At 37.9% G+C, this 20,448-nt stretch overlaps 2 protein-coding genes across 3 annotated transcripts in view; one reads left to right on the forward strand and one right to left on the reverse strand.

Annotated features, from left to right (window-relative positions):
* Positions 1–947: 947 nt before the first annotated feature.
* On the reverse strand, positions 948–5,931 carry jtb (jumping translocation breakpoint). 2 transcript variants are annotated; one of them, XM_044139018.1, is made up of 6 exons: positions 5,728–5,931; positions 4,110–4,379; positions 3,962–4,002; positions 3,017–3,102; positions 2,416–2,495; positions 948–1,663 (listed from the first exon to the last, which is right to left on the reverse strand). In XM_044139018.1, exons 2-6 carry the CDS (start codon positions 4,196–4,198, stop codon positions 1,507–1,509), a joined length of 453 nt encoding a protein of 150 aa, XP_043994953.1. In that variant the 5' UTR covers positions 4,199–4,379; positions 5,728–5,931; the 3' UTR covers positions 948–1,506. The 2 variants fall into 2 exon arrangements, with proteins under 2 accessions (XP_043994953.1, XP_043994954.1); XM_044139019.1 differs by having other exon boundaries at positions 3,017–3,099; positions 5,728–5,930.
* Positions 5,932–11,857: 5,926 nt separating this feature from the next.
* LOC122843842 (regulating synaptic membrane exocytosis protein 2-like) overlaps positions 11,858–20,448 on the forward strand; it is a 47,551-nt gene continuing 38,960 nt past the window's right edge. Inside the window, 7 exon segments of the mRNA XM_044138924.1 lie at positions 11,858–12,116; positions 12,380–12,543; positions 17,433–17,465; positions 17,603–17,704; positions 17,957–18,070; positions 18,072–18,120; positions 18,993–19,138. Of these exon segments, the coding sequence (XP_043994859.1) occupies positions 12,395–12,543; positions 17,433–17,465; positions 17,603–17,704; positions 17,957–18,070; positions 18,072–18,120; positions 18,993–19,138 (593 nt within the window). The 5' untranslated portion in view covers positions 11,858–12,116; positions 12,380–12,394.

A 20,448-nucleotide genomic window follows, 5' to 3' on the forward strand; every position in this document is an offset into this window, starting at 1 on the left:
CAACATAAATTATTTACAATAAAAAATTAGAATGAGGCTGAAACACTTTGATAAAGGAACATAAAATTAAAACATTGCCTGTTCTGGTTGCTCTCCATTCAGTGTGAAGCAGCAACCAATCAGAGCTCAGCCAGAGGAAATGTGAACCAATCAGGTGAAGAATGGATGGATATGATCGACGACGTCACGTTCTGACCAATTTCAAACTTTTAATTCTTTCCAGCGCATCAAGCAAGTCGAAACGAGACATTTTCAGATTTCACAGTAGATTTGAAACTATAAAAACACTAAAAAGTTCGCCGCGAGTTCGGGTCAGATTCCTATACTGTGAGCTGAAAAAAAATTACAGAAACAGGAAGGAAACAATGGTTCGCATGGCAGAATACAAACTTTTTTCAACGTAATTTCGTTTCTCTTAGCGGTGTAAGTCATCATTAATGAGTTACCCTAAAGTTGATTGATAAGCGGACGATCTCTTAAAAAACAGTTTTCTTTTGTATCAAGAGAAACCCGTCTTTCTAAAACAAAGGGCTAACTTTTGTACCATAGACCAAATTTTAAAAAAGAAACAATATATTTGAACATTTTCTTGAGTCAGCTGTATTAAAGTGATAACTTCAGGAGCTTGATGAGTGTTTATATTTCTAAATAGAACCGCAAAAACCGTTATTTGTATCCCACAATTGACTCCGTTTGCACCGTTTTTCTTTCCCGTTGTGATACGGTCGCCATTTTTATTTATTTTTTTTGGATCAAGGGCTTTGCTTAAGGATGGCGGCCGAATCACAACACTGAAAAAAGGTCTAAGCGGTCGTTATTAATTGATTGTAACTAATTTTAATATAACGAACTATTAATTGATAATTAATTGTTTATTTATCCAGAGTTCAAAAATACTTTCAACAAATTTCTGCACAAGAACCGAAATACAGTCACAACAACCAAAACACGGATGTAAAAACAGTTTTTAATAGCACGCTGAAACAGAACTGCATCTTTAAATATCAGATTTGAATCTTTTTCAGACTTTTATTTTGTATTTCTGCAGGAAAATGCTTAATCTTGAAAGAAGAAAGAAAGATCTTTGTTCCACACTCCAGAAACAGCCGCTGCCAATTGTCACTTCCAGAGTCCATATAAGGAAGTTCCTGACTGTGACATCAGCGCAATGCAGGAAAAGACGTTTCAGCTTTTCTTTCCAAAGTTTGTCAGTTTCACTTCTATTTTCATCCAGATCAAACTACCCCTTCCCTGATTTCTCTATAAACTCTGTTCATTAAAATATAATCTACAGTTTGCATCATGAGTCAGGACTAATTGTCCCGGTTTTAGTGTTGTTCGGCTGTTTTAGCAGAGAAACAGTAGCTGGTGAAGAGGAAAAACTTCACAGACAGGGAGTTGAGCTCAGCCAGCTCCATGGAGGACGTCCAACAAGTCCGGTCCAAACCTGGATCCATTTTAAAAATACTGCTAAAGGATTTAAAAACCCAACACGACCCTCTTCTCCTAGATGGACTCGATCTGTCGGCGGACCTTCTCAGAGGCGAGGCGATCCAGCCAGCGCTGGCGGATGACCACCAGGACGGCGAAGACGACCGTCAGAGCCAACATGGCCGCCTCAAACTTCCAGAAGAGATGCTCCTCCATCAGGGCGGAGCGACAGCTGGGCGGAGGAGGGGAACGGTTAGTGTCTGTTTACATTAGAACTGCATTTGATCTGGATCGGCTTCAGATCTGATATGTAAAAATATTCCCAGTGTCCCCAGTGCTGGATCTTAAAATTAAACTTACACCAATTTATGGCAGATATTTAAATAGAAGCAAGGAATTGACACAGAGAATGGAAGAAGAGCACAAGGAAGGGGCAGAGGAAGGAAAGAACAAGGAATTAAGGAAGGAAACAAGAGAGGAAGGAAAGGAAAAGATCCCAGAAGGAAAGGAAGGAAGGCAACAAAGAAGAAGAAAGAAAAAACACAAGGAAAGACGAGAGCGGTAGTAAGGGCAAAAGAAAAAGGTGTTAAAAGAAGAAAGGATGAAATATAGGAAGCAGAAAAGAAGAGAGAAGATGGAGGAAAGTTCACAAAGATAAGGGAAGAAGAAACCAAGGAAGGAGTGGAGATAGGACACAAGGAAGGAAATAAGATAAAAGAAGCAAGAGTATGAGGAAAGAATACAGATATGGAAGGAAGAAATACATATAAGGGTTAAAGAAGGAAAAAAGAAAAGCAAGGAAGGACATTTCTGTTTCATATTTTTTTTTTTTTTTTCCATTCTTATCCTGACCTGAGAGATGAAGAAGTTCACATCTTTTGGTGTGAGGAGAGTTTTAATCTCCTAACAGAAAAGTCCCTCATTTTGTTTCTGTCTGACCTCTAACAGGAAACTTCAGTCTCTTTTAACCCTTCAGGTTCTGACCTCTTGTACTCCTGTCTGCTGGTCTTGGTGCAGTTCACCCGCTCCACGTATCCCGTCTGTTTGCAAACCGTCTGTGTCTTCTGAAACACACACACACACACACACACACACACACACACACGCGCACACACACACACACACACACACACACACACACACACACACGTTTGAAGACATCATCAGCCAATCGAGACTCGGCTCTTCAGGAACGGCTTCCTGATTGAATCTCAGATATAAAACTGATTCTTCAAGTACTGAAGGTAAACTAAAACTCACGGTGTGAGATTTCCTCTGAGTTAAATGACAGAAAATACATCAATTATATTATTACATCACAATCTGATTAATGTAAAACAGAAAAGATATAATTACTCCCACTGCTCCTAAAATTACACTTAAAAATCTAAATAATTATTTTATACATTATTTTAAAGACTTATAAAATTTAATTAAAGACGCTTATGAATAAGCTATTGCATGATTAATAAACATAAGTTCTTGTCATAGTAAGACATTTTTTCTTAATAAATAATAAACGGTACAATAATTCCCACCCCCAGTAATCTGTGGATAAACAGCACAACAAGCTGAGTTGACGTACAGAGTTGAAGTCGCTGCAGCGGTTGCATTCCTCCAGCACCACAAAGTTCTCCAGCAGCCAGCAGGGGGCGACAACAGGCTTCACTGCTGATGCAGAAGAACAAAAGGTCAGAAAAAAAAAAAAAAACGTGAAAAACATGCTGAAGGTTTGGTCTTTGCTTTCAGATTAGTCCTGCCGTTTCCCAAAAAGATCTATACAGATACTAAAATGATAAAAAGTCAGTAGAATAAGAATATCTTTTTGCAATTCCAGAAAAATAACTGATAAATTAACAGTGTTTAGAGGTGAATTAGAGGCAACTCTGATTGCTTTAGAATGAGTTAAAGAGGTTAGAGAAAAAAGTTTATATTCTGTACAAGTCATTACAATTTCAGGATTAAAAATGGTGGCAGACGTCAAAATTATGGATTTCTACACAAATTGGAATCGTAAAAAATTGGAATAATTTTGTGGGAAGTGCTACAAAAAAGTAAATTTAAATGCTAAAATAAGTAACAATGAGGTTAAGAATATAGTAAAATTCCACATTAAGAAGAAATGGAAGAGGAGACGATGCTAGATTTGATCATAGTATCCAAAAAACGTTGGGAAATTTATTAAATGTATTGCACTAAAGGAAGAAGATGATTATATTTAGGATGAGGTTTGGTCACGCAGAATTAAAAAGCATTCTTTAAAATAATCAAACTAGTTACTGGGTTCACTGTGAACAAATGGAAACAATATAAAAAAACTTTCTGTACTATAGTAAATATCCACACAAATGAGAGATTTAAGTAAAAATATAAGAAGTTTTAGGTAAAAGAACTGCTTCAAATATCACCTGAGGATGTAGTTTTTAGTTTCTTAAAAGGAACGGGTATTTAAAAAAAAAAAAAAGTTTTATTAGTGATGCCAAAAAAAGTAAAAAATAAAAGAAGGATGTGTTTAGCAGCCAAGGCGTACCTGTCGTCTTCTCCTCGCTCAGCAGTGCCGCTCCGAACACTCTGGAATGAAAAGGCAGCAAAACGGCCTTTTAGCCTCAGAAACGCTGCTCTATTGAAACACTCTCAGACCCTGAGGCTCTGCTGGAGGCCTGCGGGTCCAAACCCACCTGAGCGAGACGAGACCCCAGAACAGAGCGTGGAGCACGAGGACCCGAGGCCGACAGCAAGCGACTGGGATCCGGCAGTTGCTCTCCATCAGCCTGCCGCTCCAGCTGGAAAGTGACAGCGCCGCCACCCTGTCTGCTGCTGGTTACTCACCAGTAACCCACTGGTTCTGGAGCTGGTGCAGGATTGGTGCTTGGCTTGGATTGCTGCCTGGTTTGTTTACATGGTGCTCAGATTTAACTGGGTGAGTTAAGGCAAAAGGCTGCAGAGACCTGGAAGAGAAAACATCATAAATCAGTCTGTTATGATCTGATTTAGAAAAAAACATGAACATTTACCAACTGTTTACATTAAGAAATTTGCTTTTTAGTCTTTTTTGAAACTACTTTAAGATCCCCATTTGGCCTAATGGTAATTTTTGATTGCTTTATATTTGCCAACCTCTAGCTACAGTTATAAACATTAGAGTTGCAACCAACAACTATATTAGCATTTGATTATTTTCATCTACCCACTTTTTAAATAACATTAGAAATACATTAAAATATACAAATAAACAATTGAATAAGAAAATACTAATTTTATTGCAAAAGATGCAATACCATAGGATTCCTTTATTGTACGCTTGATAATTTGTAGATCAATTGATTAATCAACAAATTAGATTGGGATCCCTGGTCACATACTGCAAGCTGTTTCCTTGTGAACTTTGGTGCTTTTTTGCTTGTTTGTTTGAACAGCATGAGCAGCATTATTGCTTAGTTAGACATTTTAGACTCAGCAGTAAAATGTTTCTTTTAACCATTGTACCACAAGAGTTTATTTAGTCAGAAACTCAATAAAATAAAACTCAAAGTGTGATGTGACCAATTACAGATAAACTATGGAAATTTAATGACATAATAAAAAGACAACCTTTTTATGATAAAAATACACCCTTAGGAGAAGTATATACAATCTTACTGATGAAAAATACATTATAATATTTTAGATTTTTGTGGTAGGTTTAAATAGTTTCTCTCTCATAAAGAAAAAAACTGTTGCTAAACAACTCAAAGCGAAATGATCAACTTCTGCTAAAAAGACGTGACCAAGTCGTGTCATAAATATCTACAAGATACAATAAATGCAGTAAAAATAAGTTAAAAAGCGAGACAAAGTTCAAATAAATCTGCCACCTGAGAAAATTTCAAAATAGTAATTGTATAATTTTGGAAGCACAACACAAAGAAAAAACAATTCAAGACTTTTCTCAGGGTTGTTTTCCACAGTAAAGACAGAAAAAAAACTCCCAACTAATCATTATTAAGAATTTTCTTCTTATTTTCCGCCTCTTGGAAATATCTGGACACAAATGTTTAACCAGATTGGGATTAGATGACCAACAGATGGTTTATAATCAGCTGGCTGCAAACACAGCTGATCAACAACGACTCAAAAACGATCAACCGGCTAATAAAATAACAATTTATCAATCTGAACTCTGGTTACTTACAAATTTTAGAAATAACTGGTATGTTAGGACGAGGCAGCAATGGTTTACAGTCCTCCTACTCTGAGTGTTTACCTAAAGAAGAGAAGCTAACGTTAGCAGCTGTTAGCTCAGCTCTGAGAACTTACCGTGATCCGCTGAAACAGCCGCCATTTTTAAATCCAACACGGCAGCTGAGAGGAAGAGCAGCTGCTTTACAGCGACGGTTAAAACACAATGGTCGTTGAAAATGACCGGAGACTAGACAGAGAGTCTACTGAAATCCACAGGCTGTTACCGGATTGTCTGACGGGCGGCCTCTGCTCACGACGACACCATAAACCCGAGAAACGTTCCGGTAAGGAGACTTCAAAATAAAAGCATCTCCACTGCGTCAAGCGTCATACAAAAGAAAGCAAATTTTTGTTATTTTTTTAGTTTATTTATTTAACATTGGTTGCATTAAAACAATCAAAAAACAGTATAAGAAAAATGACAAGTAGACAGCCCACTATAATCCAGATTACAGCAGCATCACCTGACCCTAAAATTGTTCAGCTCTTAAGAAATAGATAAATAATGGTGTTTATGAAATGTAACCTCAACTCAAACACTTTCAGCAAGAATGGTTAAATTAATGGCATTCAATGCATTGCAATCAAAAATATTCATTATACTATTTTTGCATTTAAATTAAACAATTTCTTAAATTACTTGTTCACAAAATGGTTCAAAATGGAAAAACTTTACTTTCAATATAAAGTATAGGATTTCATCTTACTTTTACAAAACGATTTATCTATACTAGCAGCAAATGTTTAACGACACAAAATCAGAACAGATTATGATAGTACATGTGGTTTGAAGGTTTTCTAAGGAGTAGTTTAAGCTGTTTATAAGGGTTTTTTTTGGTTGTTGTTTTTTTGGGAAACTCAGACGTCATGATTCGCCTTTGTGTAAACTTCCCAAAAATTGATCCAGTCCCCGTCCAGTGTCCAAACACATTTTATTGTTATTATTAGTGATTGTAAATGGTTTGGTGTGAAGGATTTTTACTCAATGCCAGGAGGGAGTCCTGAGTAATAATGTAAGTTTGACTGTAACATAAACATTTATTGTGAAGGGGAGACAAAGTCCCTTCCGTCAGTTTCCTCAGCTGAGTTGGAAACGTAAATGTTGGCGGAAGTCAGTCAGATGATCCACACCGCCGCCTAGAGGCCATGACTGAAAATTACATTACACTTTATAATGTCAATATCAGAATCATGACTACCGTAAATCTTTTGCAGCAATACAGAGAATTTTTTAATATTAGTACAAGAAATGACCCTCATAATCTCTGCAAAAGAACAAACAATGTTTATGTTTTAATTTTTAAATATACAGTTTACATGAAAGTAAAGAAAAATCAACAAAAGCAAATCCTTGTGTTTGTAGATTTTTGTTGTTGTTGTTCAGATGCTGTGAAGGAAGAAGTGTGAACACCTGGAGCCTTGAGGGCAGCGACACACCTGGCCAGGTAGAGTCTTCTGTCTCCTCCACCAGCTGCGGCCCCAGCAGAACTTCTCCAGGTTACACTGAGAGAGAAGAAGAAAAGAGGCACAGGTAAAGACAGACAGGTTTGGTTTTAGTTTAGTTTTACACTCTGGGGTCCAACACCTTTCACTTTGGGAATTCTCTGGGTTTGATGAACTTTTAGTCAAATTTGAAAGAAGAAAAGTGCAGATTCTGTTACTCATAATCATGAAGGAAAAAATTGGTCAAAATAAATTACATCATAGGGCTGCACAGTGGCGCAGTTGGTAGAGCTGTTGCCTTGCAGCAAGAAGGTCCTGGGTTTGATTCCCGGCCCGGGGTCTTTCTGCATGGAGTTTGCATGTTCTCCCTGTGCATGCGTGGGTTCTCTCCGGGTTCTCCGGCTTCCTCCCACAGTCCAAAAACATGACTGTCAGGTTAATTGGTCTCTCTAAATTCTCCCAAGGTGTGAGTGTGTGTGTGCATGGTTGTTTGTCTTGTATGTCTTTGTGTTGCCCTGCGACAGACTGGCAACCTGTCCAGGGTGACCCCCGCCTCTCGCCCGGGACGCAGCTGGAGATAGGCACCAGCAACCCTCCCGACCCCATTTAGGGAAGAAGGGTGTAAGAAAATGGATGGAAATTACATCATTACGAAATATCAAACATGGGTGGCAGAAACACTCATCAATAAATCTCAGTTTTCCACAACCTAAAACATTTGAAACTAATACTTACAGTAGGTAATATAACATAATACAATGCAGTTCAAAGTACTATGATTTATTACATTTTTACTGCAAAAACACAAAATCTTACCAACTATTTTTGGTCTAGTTTTTAGTGCATATATCTTAATGCACTTGAAATAAAACAAAATTAACTTATAAGTAACTTTTCAGCAAGATATTTGAGCTTGTTTAAAGTCAATAATTCCTTAATATTGATTTTAAAAAGTTCTGGTTCCACTGGCAGATTATTTCACTTATAACAAGACATTTTCTTATGTTATAAGCAAAATAGTCTTCCAGAGGATTGAGTACTTTTTCATCAACATCAGGGAATTATATTGTTGAAATGTTTCTTGTAAGTTAGTTTTGTCTTATTTCAAGTGTATTAAGATATTTTCACCAATAAACCTTTTATGATTTTGTTCAGTTGACCTTCAAAAGACACAACAGGCTCAGCGGGAAATTACATTAGAACAATGAAGTTTATTTAGAAAGCAGAAGTCACAATGAAAATGTGTCTGTCTGTCATTCTTTGTTTCTTTCTTTCCTGTGGGAGAGTTGTCATGGCAACAGTTGTCCTTTACCTTTTCCATTCAATGATTTTGCTCCTTTATTGATTTAGATCATTATTTTAGGAAGGTGATAATATTCAAATTCAAATTGAAAACTGTTTTATTAATCCCAAAGGAAAAGTAAATGTGGTTGTAACTTATTTTAATTCAAATTCTTCAGAGTTATGGCAGATAGGGATGGATTTCGACAGGAAGGATCTCCAGTGGGTTACTGCTGAGCCTGCTTTCCCAAGACTGTCTCATGAAGAGGACGGTCAGAGTTGCCTATAATCTGTGGATTTCATGAAGAATCCTTCTTTGCATTGTCATCTCCAGAGATTCCTCAGAACAGAACCAGCCTTCTTTATCAGGCTGTTGAGCCTTTTTAGGTCTGATCTGCTGCCCAGCTGATGACGGCAGAAGAGATGACGCTCTGAACAACAGGTTTATAGAAGATCTGCAGCATCTTGATGCTAACCTTGAAGGATCTTAGTTTCCTCCAGAGGTCCAGTCTACTCTGTTGCGTCTCCAGTCCAGTCTGATCTCCAAATAAACACAGAGGTATTTATATTCCTCAACCGCTTCCACTTCTCCCATGATGGAAATGGGTTGGATCTAACTTTGTTCCTCCTGAAATCTTCAATCATCTCCTGGTTTTTTTTTACATTCAAGATGAGACGATTGTTCCCACACCATTCCACAAAACACATGGAAAAGAAATTCAATATAATGACCACTGGACACCCGGAACAGTGCAAGAACAAGCAGGTTTAGATGAAGATGTTTTAGCTTAGATTGGTTAAAAACTGCACAAATTGATTAAAATAAGAGCAAATCTGTAGACAGGAACCCTGATGTTAGGACAGATTTTGGGTCTCTGTTGATGCTGTGTTGTGTCAGATATTTACCACTATCGTGACTCTGCGTCGCTTCAGGCGTCGACAGATTCCAGGGAGTCTCATAAAGCCGTTTTTCCTCAGAGACGTGACGGTGTTTGACTCCCAGTTTGCAGAAACTTTCTCCTAAAATCAACCAGAGAGATGAATTACCCTCCAAAGGATGTGCAGCAACTTTAAACACAGTTGGTTTCCAAGTTTTTATGTTTTAGCTTTTTGTCTAGTTGTTCTTGTTTTAGTCACCTGTCCTACCTGCAGCATTGCTGTGGCAGGAGTGAAGAGCGGCAGACTGCAGTCGGCCCTCTGCAGAGGGCAGATCAGCAGCACTAACACAGCGCAGGCATTCGGCTTCATCTGTCGATCACCTACCGATCAAACCAATGAATCAATAAATCCTCTGAGCGTCCAGATCCTCCCGCTGCTTCTCCGTCCAAAAGCAAAGAGGCTGAATGACAAATATGACAGAAGGGAAAACAGAATAATCCTCTTAGTCTGGTTTATGAGTCATGTGACCACATGATGACATCACTCTGAGCCCAAAAACTACTGACAGATCATCGACACCCACAGCAAACATGCAGCAGTAGGAGCTCAGGTCAAAGGTCACGCCTGGCCTGCATTCCTCTGGAAATGAAGTAGGTGGTGGCGGCATCATGCTGTGGGGATGCTGACGAGACGAACGGGAGAAAAATCCTGGAAGAAAACCTGCTGGAGATTAGAGCTGCAACTAACGATTGTTTTAGTAATCAACTTCTCTGATGATCAATCAATTAATCAGATAAGAAAAATGGCACATGCTGCAGATTTTTCATTTAATCATCTTATCCTTTTTTATACGATATTACAAATACATAAAAAGATGAAAATTAACAAGTAACTCATTTCAGTTTTTAAGTAACAAAATATGCATTTTATTCCCTAAAATGAAATAACATTGCATTCCTTTACTGTACAGTTGCTAATTTATTGATACATTTTTATATCACCGATTAATAATTAGCAAAAGATTCTTAATTTAGTTTTTTACAGAATTTAAACCGGGTGAAGTGAAAACTAAGTCACTGGAGGAGTTCTGGCTAAAACATATTTACAGACAAAGAAGTTTTTTTGGGGATTTTTTTTATCTTAAATGCAAATCTACACACTTCTGCACAGTTTTGGCTTAATTACTGCTCTAAATATGTTATTCTTCAAGTAAATGACATTTTAAAAAATCTATGTACTCCAGTTAGTGATTAATCAATTAGTAAATTTGTTAATGACTACAATGATAAATTAATCACGATTAACCATTTATTTATCACAACATATGAGAACATTTGATAAAAAATATTAGCTTCTTTGAAATGAAAACAGCATGAAGCTCTTAGCTCTGTTTTTAACATTTTGTCCTTGATTGAATAAATTTGAATTGAATTGAAATATCAGAGCATTCTTGTTATCACAATATTAAATAACAACTTTAGTGTTAACAAAGGTAAAAGTTAGAGAGATTCAGAGAGCCTTAGTGTAATTTAATTACATTTAAAGTTCAAAAGACCTAATTTACTGGAGCCTCAAAGGTTTTTTTTCTCACCTTATTAGAATCAATATTAGTTAATAGATGCTTTAATAAAAAAGATGGGATAATAGAGAATTAAACTGAACATAAAGGAATCCATGCACTAGCTTAATATGCATATTGCTGCTGTTTATAATCAATATTACCAGTATTATTGTTGTTGTTTTTAGTGGTGTTGTTATTAGTTTTTTCCAGCAGAGGGCGTAATTATCTATGTATTTTTAGTGGGGAAAAAATGTGAAATAGTTTTTTTTTAAATCAATTACTTAAATTTTTAGGGGTATTAAATGTTGATTTTTATTAACTAGATTAAAAATATGTAATATTTTATTTAATTATATCATATTTATCAAATTATATTATATTATATTTATTATACCATATTATATTATATTACATAATATTATATTATGCACTATTTTGGAGGGAATGTCGCTTCAGTTCAATGTTGGCAGTTTGACAATAGCGTTATTGATTGTTACTATCATTATTATAGTTATTACTGTTATTATTAATATTATTATTGTTCACACAGGGGTGGAGTTTTCTTTAGAATGGGTCCCAAATTTTTGTGTATTACGCACATATTATATTATATTATATTATATTATATTATATTATATTATATTATATTATATTATATTATATTATATTATATTATATTATATTATCAGGAACTAAATATTTTGTCCAGTGTCCTCCCCCCCACCTCTTATTTTTAACGTTAAAAATAGAGTGTTTCATTTATTTATTTATTAGGTTACCTGATATAAATATAATTGTTGCTATTCTTATCACCTCTTTGTGGATCCAGAAATAGTGTGAAAAGCTCCCAGGCCGAATGTGCTGGAGTCATTTATAGCTAATTGATTGATTGACTGCTGTGAGAGCTCAGTTGTATTTCTATCTTTGGCTGCAGGTCTATGTTTAGCCTGTGGAGAGCGGCCTCCACCACCGCCCACCCGCCCAACAACCAGCTGATCTTTGTTGCACGTAAGCGCCGTCTTGTCGTGGCCCCGCCCCGCTTCCTATTGAGGATTTATTTATTTTCTCCTCCGTCTCCTCCTCCTCCTCTGGCGCCGCTGCGTCCATTATTACCGAGAAGAAACGGAGAATGAACAGAGAGAAAACTCGACCACTGCAGGCCGAGCGGACCGCCTCGGAGGACTGAAGGATGAGCGCCGACCGCGGGACGCAGAGCCGACCGGAGCCGCCTCCACTGAGCACCGGAGGAGGCAACATGAGCTCGGACTGAGCAGGCGAGAAGACTCCGCTGCGTCCGTCGGTAAGGGATGGATGGATGGGTGGATGGATGGATGGATGGATGGATGGATGGATAAACAGGTGGTGATGAAGGTGATGAAGATGATGATGGCACAACGCCGCACGGAAATGCACCTGGAAGAAATAAAATGTGCGCTCTGCGGCTTTGCAGGCTGCATCAACATCATCACCGTTATCATGATTTATTGACGGTATTGACGGCTCTCGGCCGCGCTGAAACACTCCGACGCCGACTGGACTGACCCCGTCCTCCTTGTCTTGCAGCGGCTCTCGGTCGGGATGTCTGGAGCGGCCGGACCTGCACCGCCCACCGGGGCCGGACCGGAGCTGCCGGACCTGAGCCATCTGACCGAGGAGGAGCGGAGGATCATCCTCTCCGTGATGGAGCGACAGAAGAAAGAGGAGGAGAAGGAGCAGAGCATGCTGAAGTGAGTGGGGTTTTTTGTATTTTAAATTAGTCGGCAGTTATCAATATTTCCTTGGTACCATCTGCTGCAGAAGACACGATGTTCAAAAATAAAAGGCTGCCATGTGCAGTAAAGATGAAGGTTATTCCTCAGATATTTCCTCACTTTCTCAATAAATAAACGGTAAAGCTGAGGAAGGAATCAATCACCGCTAATAAAGGCCAATAATGAGAAATAAAAGAAAGTTTAATAGAATCAAATGGGTAATTAGATGAAACCTAGAGGAAACCTGACATGCAAAAAACGTTTTTATAGATAGATAGATAGATAGATAGATAGATAGATAGATAGATAGATAGATAGATAGATAGATAGATAGATAGATAGATAGATAGATAGATAGATAGATAGATAGATAGATAGATAGATAGATAGATAAAGAACACATGTACTTCCAGGTTTTGTACATTAAGGCCTACTTATAAAAACAAATATTTCTGCCACATTATTTAGAAAACTAACATCGTACATATGTTAGAGCCTTGTTTTAAACATGCCAAACCCATAGGGGGCAGTGTAGCGCTAAGCTAAAGCCTGTCACCTAATCAGAATCCTTAAAAAAACAACATGGCTTTCTGTAAGGACTAAACATGGCGCCGAGAGGTTTGTGTGGACAACGTTTTTTAAATATCTACTTTGATCTGAGCTTTTATAAATAATTAGTTTTAGTGACGTTATACTGAGTTTTTGATTGAATAACAGGCTGAAACATACAAATGTATTAGTTTCCCCAGATGTTACTACGTGTGGACTAGGCCTATGTCTGTGAAAAAAAGAAATCTACAAGAATCTTTATCTATCAATTCCCAAAAGTTTCCCTAAGCTTAGAATTATCTCTAAAAATATATTAATTACAGCAAAAAGAGGAGAAAATGTAACAGTTGCTATGCCAGGTTTCTAAGTGGTGATGTGATGGAGTAAAGCATGAAATATAAATAAACAGTTGTAGTGAATATACCTAAAATCTGCTGTTATATCTAGAGGTTGGGGACCAGAGTGATGGTCGTCTAAAAGTCTGAACAGCTCAGTTATTTCTGCTCATAGTTTAGCACTGAAAACTACAGAGATGTTCTGACGCTACAGATCGGATTGCTCTTTGCCAGCCACATGGAGAGGACATCAGTGCCACAACCAAGTGTGTTATTTAATTTCCTTTTGGGATCAATGAAGTATTTGTGAATTGAATTAGTACTTTAGGTCCCCAAAACCTGGGAGCCCTGGGCTACCGCCCCAGTTAAACCTTGCTGAAGTCCAGTTCAGCATGTAGAGCAAGCGTTTTACAAACTTTGTTTTAAAGTATCTGTAATTGGTGTTGAATAATAGTAGGTCAAACGAGTCTAAATATTGATACGTCCAAAGATGTCATGAAGACAAAACTAAAAAAGAAAAAAGTGGAGTCTAGACTCCTAGAAAGACAATGAAACTTCCTTTTAGTATAGCTTTCAAATATGAATCTCAAATCAGATACCAGCTCTACAGTTATTAGCTAGCAATTTCACCTTTTTTTCAAGGGTTAATTTCACCCCCTGGTGTAGTGGTGCCCAGGGCAAAGAGCCATTTGGCCTTTTTGTCATTGAAAACGCCCCAGTTTTCAATAACAAAACCAATCCTACCACTGAAGGATTGGTTTTGAGCGCAGGTAAACAGCTGAAAGCGAGAAAACACGATGCTCACCAGTCTGGGATCTGAAGACAGAGCAATACTAATACTAGTAATAGAGGATTTCCCCCAGAAAACCTGCTGGGCCTGGTGGTTGGGCGCTCAGCAGTCATTCATCCAACGGCCCGTTTAAAAATTTTTAAATATCACCTGATAATCATGTGTTATTGGAAGATTGGAAAATTAATACCTGAACACCAACTGTAAAGTCTTAAAAAATGCAAAGATTTTAAAAAGACTTAAATAAATAAGCAATCCTTAGCCTGGTGGGGGCACAAGTAAAGCCTGGTGGCCCGCCAGGCTTAAAATGGACTGGGGAAAATAATTAATAATAGTAAAAACTGTCACTTGTGCATATTTATTTTTTATTTTTCCCCCCTCCAGGGGGTCTTTTTGTGGGCTCTAGTGTCCCTTATATGACAGTAGGGGAAGGAGAGGGGGGGAAGACATGCGGCAAATGTCAGTCGGGTCCGGGAATCGAACCCGCGACGGCCACGTCAAGGACTCAAGGCCTCCATATGTGGGTTGCGTTATCCCCTACGCCACCACAGCACGCTCCACTTGTGCATATTTATAAAAGAAAATTTCATTCAGAAGCAACTGTACTTCAGACTGGATCAGAATGGAGATCCTGACATGTGGTCTTTACCCAGAATGCACTGCTCCAGGATCTGTGTTTTCACCTATTGTTTTGAACCTAAAAACGGGGGGGGGGGGGTTTTCAGGCTGCACGCTTGTCACCCACAGCTCTTCTGTTCCTGTTGGTTTTAATTGGACTCCAGACTAAATCCAGTTATCTCATTAGTGGGAGTGTTGGTGGGTCGGTGGCTGTGGTTTAACACGAGTCAAAGTGTCTTGAACTTTTGAGATCTTTGAGAAATGTGAAGACTTTGTGAAAAATGTCCAGTCATTTTGTGTTTTCTGTGCAGAATAACGTTCAGGAAAGAAGGGGGATAAATAAGTAACTGTTCCTCCAACAGTATAGAGTTTAATTTGATTAGTTTATGAAGTGAAAACAAAACGGAGATAAGCAAACGATAACATCAGTCAGTCTGTCATATTACTAATTATTGCACAGATTTGTAAAAGTAACTTGAGGTGATCATTGTTCATGTTGCTATAACCACGTTTTGCCACCAGATGTCTCTAAATTCAAACAGAGTCTCATGTTTCTACCTCTGTGAAGGAAGGAAGACTTGAGTTTTATCAGGATCTGATACATAAAGACAATATTGTGGTTATTTTCTCACAGAACGGAAAGTATTTAGGAGTTACACTGTAAAAACACAAAATCTTACCAGGTATTTTCTAGCGCAAATATTTGGTTCACTTGAAATAAGTCAAAACTTTTCATCAAGACACAGGAGCTTGTTCCAAGTAAATAATTCCTTAATATTGGTTTTAAAAGTACTGGTTCTACTGGCAGATTACTGGTGAAATAATCTCCCAGTGGAACCAGAACTTTCTCATTAATATTAATGAATTATTTACTTAAAACCGGCTCCTACATCTTGCTGAAAAGGAAGTTGTAAGTTTAGTCTTATTTCAGTATTTGGTGTAGAAAACACTTGGTTAGACTTTGAGATTTTGCAGTGTAGGATGATGAATGGATGATTTCCCCCCAGGTCCCAGTGATCACGTCATCAGTCTTGTCTGTTTGTACTTTAATTTAAGTTTTTATGTGTTCAATTAATTTACTTTGTTTTGTTTTTGATTTTCTGTGTAAGAGTTGCTGAAGTCCAAAAGCACAATGAGATCAGATGTGTTTAATTTTAAGAAATAAACAAATAACAGACCAGAACTCACAAAGCAAATAATCATAAACACATTACAGCAATTTTAATTAAATAAAAGCTTAATTCCTTCTTACCTACAGAGATTCATCAGTGACAAGTTTAAAATATTAATTTCTTATCAATCAACCCGTCTAATCAGTTTATCAGTTTGAGTCTAATTGACTGAATTGGTCTTTAATTAGTTAATTAGCTACTGCTGGACTCATAACACTGTTGTTTGGTTAGTAGGAGCTGGTTTAAGTGAATAATTCCTTAATATTGATGAAAAAGTTTTAGTGAAGACATTTAAATCACAGATCTCCAGAAGCTCTTCATTAACCATCAGAACCTCTAGAACTTCCTTTTTTATCTCATAAAGTTGTTGTCTGACCAGTAGAACTTTATTATTGATCAAATTAGGATTTTATCTGCCCTTACTGTCATTATTAATTATTTACAAGTTTCCTATTGACCAGTAGAACCTGATCATCAACGTGAGCTTTGACCTCATCATGACCTCAGGAACCACTTTATTTTATCTCTTGGACCAGAAAGACACAATATTAAGGAAACACTCACACAGCATACCCTTAATGCTCAATTCACATTTAGTTTTTATTTTAATTTCTGTTTGTTTGCATAGTTGTTCATACTACCGAATGGTCCAACGAAAATCAGACTTCCAAAGCGATGTGCGCAGAAGAACATTTACGTCAGATATGTTTATGGAAGTAAAAATGGACGCTGCCATTACCGAATCATTTTTAAAGTTTATTCAGCAATGGGAGCCGACAGTAATGTCAGAGAAATCATGACAGCACAAAGGTAGATAAAACAATAAAAGCACAACTATGAACGGTAGCATTGACTGCATTTTCTGTGCAGAAGTTTCTTTGGATGTATTCAGAGCTAAAAGTGGTGAGACTGTGATGTGATGAGCTTCAGCGACACAAACTGCTTTCACAAGTTCATAATTATAATTTTCATTCGTTGTTTACGTCCTGATTTACCGTATCTGGCTTCTTCTGGTGCAGAATTAGGACATCAGTGACGTAAAAGTTGGACAAAATGCGACATGACTGTTCAGACTTCAGGTGCTCTGAAAACAATCGGATATGTTTGTGAATTAGTTCCACATATAAAAGTGACTCAAATCTGATTTTAAATATTTTTTAAAAGTCAGATCTAACAGTCACATTTGGACCAATTACAGTATTACAGGACAGAGAAACAGAGAGTATATAGTTAAAGTTAGCAAAACGTTTACCTATTAACCCATCAAAGTTCATCTTCAGCTTTCTGTTCTGTCCTTGTCTCCATGTTTCAGTTCAGTTTGTGCTTCTCTTTTGGTTAACTTCTCTTTATTGTTTTTATTCTGTTTCATCTTCATCCTCATCTTGGCCTTTGTGTCTTCAGGGATGAGGAGGAAGTAAAACCTCCCCCAGCTTCGTAAGTACCTCAGAGTCCGCTGTGCTGTTTGAAAACCCCCGTCCTGGCCAGAACCTCCTTCCTGTTTCCCAACCTGACGCCTCAATCCCACGGCGAACCTGCTTCCTGTCCGCTGACTGTCTGTGTTACCTGGACAGGTGGAATCCGCTCTCAGGGTTCAGTCAGTTGGTCAATAATGTTGCAGCCAATGTGTCCGAAGTTCTGCAGGTTAAAAGTCCGACTGACAACGAGTCGCAGACGTGAGTAAAACCGAGAAAGTGAACTGATCGGAGGTCTGTTTCTGGCTCAGCTCAGATATTGATCGATTATTGGATGTTTTACCAAATCGGATTTGATCTGGATCACTCATGAGGATCAGATCACTGCAGACAAAAGTCTCTATCCAGGAAATATCACAAGCTAGTGGAGAGATTGGAAACAGTTGTAAAGTAGGTAGAGTTTGACGCAGAATTTGTCTTGAAGTCAGTGTCTGACTGCTCCTGTCTTTACAGGAAGTTACATCAGCAGTTTGAGATGTATAAAGACCAGGTGAAGAAGCTGGGGGAGGAGCCTCCTGCGGCGCAGATGGCGAGGGCGGAGTCTCCCACCTGCGGCATCTGCCACAAGCCGCTTCTCTTGGCTTTCTGCATGGCGTGTCCCTTTAAGAGCCAATAAGGTTGGCGTGTGAGGTCGTATTTCCTCCTTTGGACCTTTAGTTTGTCTTTTTGCAAATCTTAACATCCAGCTTCTTCAGCTTAACTTTGGAGATAAACACAATCTTCATGGCTTTGTATAAGTTAATATAAGTTTTGATGTTTTCCCCCCCAATATAAAAAAATTTGCCTTTTGCAAAAGCTTGAACTTTCACGTTTTTACTGGGTTTTATTTGGATTTTATTCAACAAACCAACACAAAGTGTTTCGTTCTTGTAACTTGGAAGGAAATTTGTTCATTATTTGATTCAGTCCCATTTACTCTGATATGCTAAGATAAAATCTAGTCAACTAATCATCTAATAAATAAATAGGTTCCTCCTGTGTTTAATTTAATCCTGGGTTCTCTGTGAAATGTCTACCGGTTTGTTAGTGAACAAACAGCATCATAAAACCCTGCAGACGGATCAGAGATGAAGCTGTTTAGGTTACAAAACAATATACAAACTCTGAACATCTCGCAAAGCTTCAACTATCATCTGAACATGGAAAAAAAATGGCACAACTACGAACTTATCAACCTAAACCAATTAAAAAGCAGCCAGAAAGCCACTGCATGTAGTGTGACCAGGGTGAAACACAGAGATGGCAGGGTAATGCTGTGGGGTTGCGTTTGTTTCGTATGGATAGGAACACTGGGAGAACAATCCTGAAAGGAAACCTGTTAAAACTCAAGAGCTGCAATGAAATGGATTAGATCCAAAGGATAGAACGGTCCAGTCAAAGTCCAGACCACTTTGAAAGCCGTTTTGGTATTGGTCACATAAAATCCAAATAAAACTCACTGATGTTTGAAATGCGAGCACATGTAAACGTGTGTGTTGTTGTGTTTTAGGTGATGTGGGTTTGCAACGTGTGCAGGAAGCAGCAGGAGATTCTGACCCGGTCAGGAGAATTTTACCCCAACGCGTCGCCTCCACACGGGCCGATGCAGGGAGCGCCGGGGGCCGCGGGGCCCCTGAGCAATGGAGCCACAGAGCAGTAAGTGTCATTTAAAACATTAGACAACAAACCACTCTTCTAGCTGGAGGTTAGAGAAAACAACCCGGCATCCAACTGAGACCCAAGATTTGACCTCTGATTCAGAGACATAAAGTTTGACACGAGAAAAAAATAATTTCTTTCTTGTGGAAAACAATAATTTCAAACATAAAATAACTCATTTTTGTGTTTTCTTTTATTCTAATGCTGGAGCTGATTTGGGAAACTGCAGACTCGTTACATTTTAACTTTAGAAAAAATCTCACTATCAGTGCCGCCACATTCACTTTTTAATTACTTTCTTTTAAAGATTGAAATAATTCTCATAATTATATCATCAGTTTGATAAACTCTTTTCCCACAGAGAGTAGAAATGTCTCTGTTTATCAGTGATAAAGTGTCATCAGTCAAATAAAGCGCTTCTCTTCCTGTTGCCGCTGTTTAAACTTCTGTGGTGCTGAAAGTGCATCGGTTGCTTTTCCACATCAGTTTTATAGCAACATGAAGGTGATGGAGAACCAGGAAATCCAACATTTTAACGGCCACCGTAATGAAACCACTAGAAGCCGCCATTTTGAACGCCGCATTTTAACCTCAGTTTAATTCACCTGCAACGCTTGGAACTAAAATAAAACTTAATTTAATTAACAATGCAGTGCATTTAACAATATAATACATTGTTTTTAATTTAAGAAATTAAGTTTAGTTATTCATCAAAAACTGTGGATTTTTAATTAGGTGAATTTAACATTTTTTAAACTTCTTTTTGCAATTTTGTTTTGAATTGGAAAAGGCAAAAAATTAACTACACATAAATGTAATTGTTGTTTAATCTCTTGATTCAGTAAGATTTAGGGAAACACTGAGTGGTTTAATGCCTAAACAGATTTTTCTTTGTGAAAAAAAATTAACAAATGGAGCACAACATCTTTAGGGAATCAGAAATTTGAAGTGTTTTTTAGTAGCTGCTTAAGGCTTAAAGAGGGTTTTATGTGTGACACCAAAAAGAAACGCATGTTTTACTATTTTAAGTTAAAACAAACCAAAAATCTGATGTTAAATCTGCAGCAACAGGTCAGAAACAGGCAAAAAGGGATATTTTTCTCTTTTCTTAAACAGGTAACCCTCAGTTTTGTCTGGAGGTTTTTACTGCTGAGTCAGTAAAATTCAGACTCGTCCTTTTGACGTGTGACTCAGTCATAATTAGATCACACACATAATTTACCTCCAGACCCCATCTCCAACACACACACACACACACACACACACACACACACCCAGTCTGTGCCTGCCCTCCCCGTCAAACACGC

Source organism: Gambusia affinis, linkage group LG14, assembly GCF_019740435.1.
Source record: "Gambusia affinis linkage group LG14, SWU_Gaff_1.0, whole genome shotgun sequence".
In the NCBI taxonomy this organism is placed as follows: domain Eukaryota; kingdom Metazoa; phylum Chordata; class Actinopteri; order Cyprinodontiformes; family Poeciliidae; genus Gambusia; species Gambusia affinis.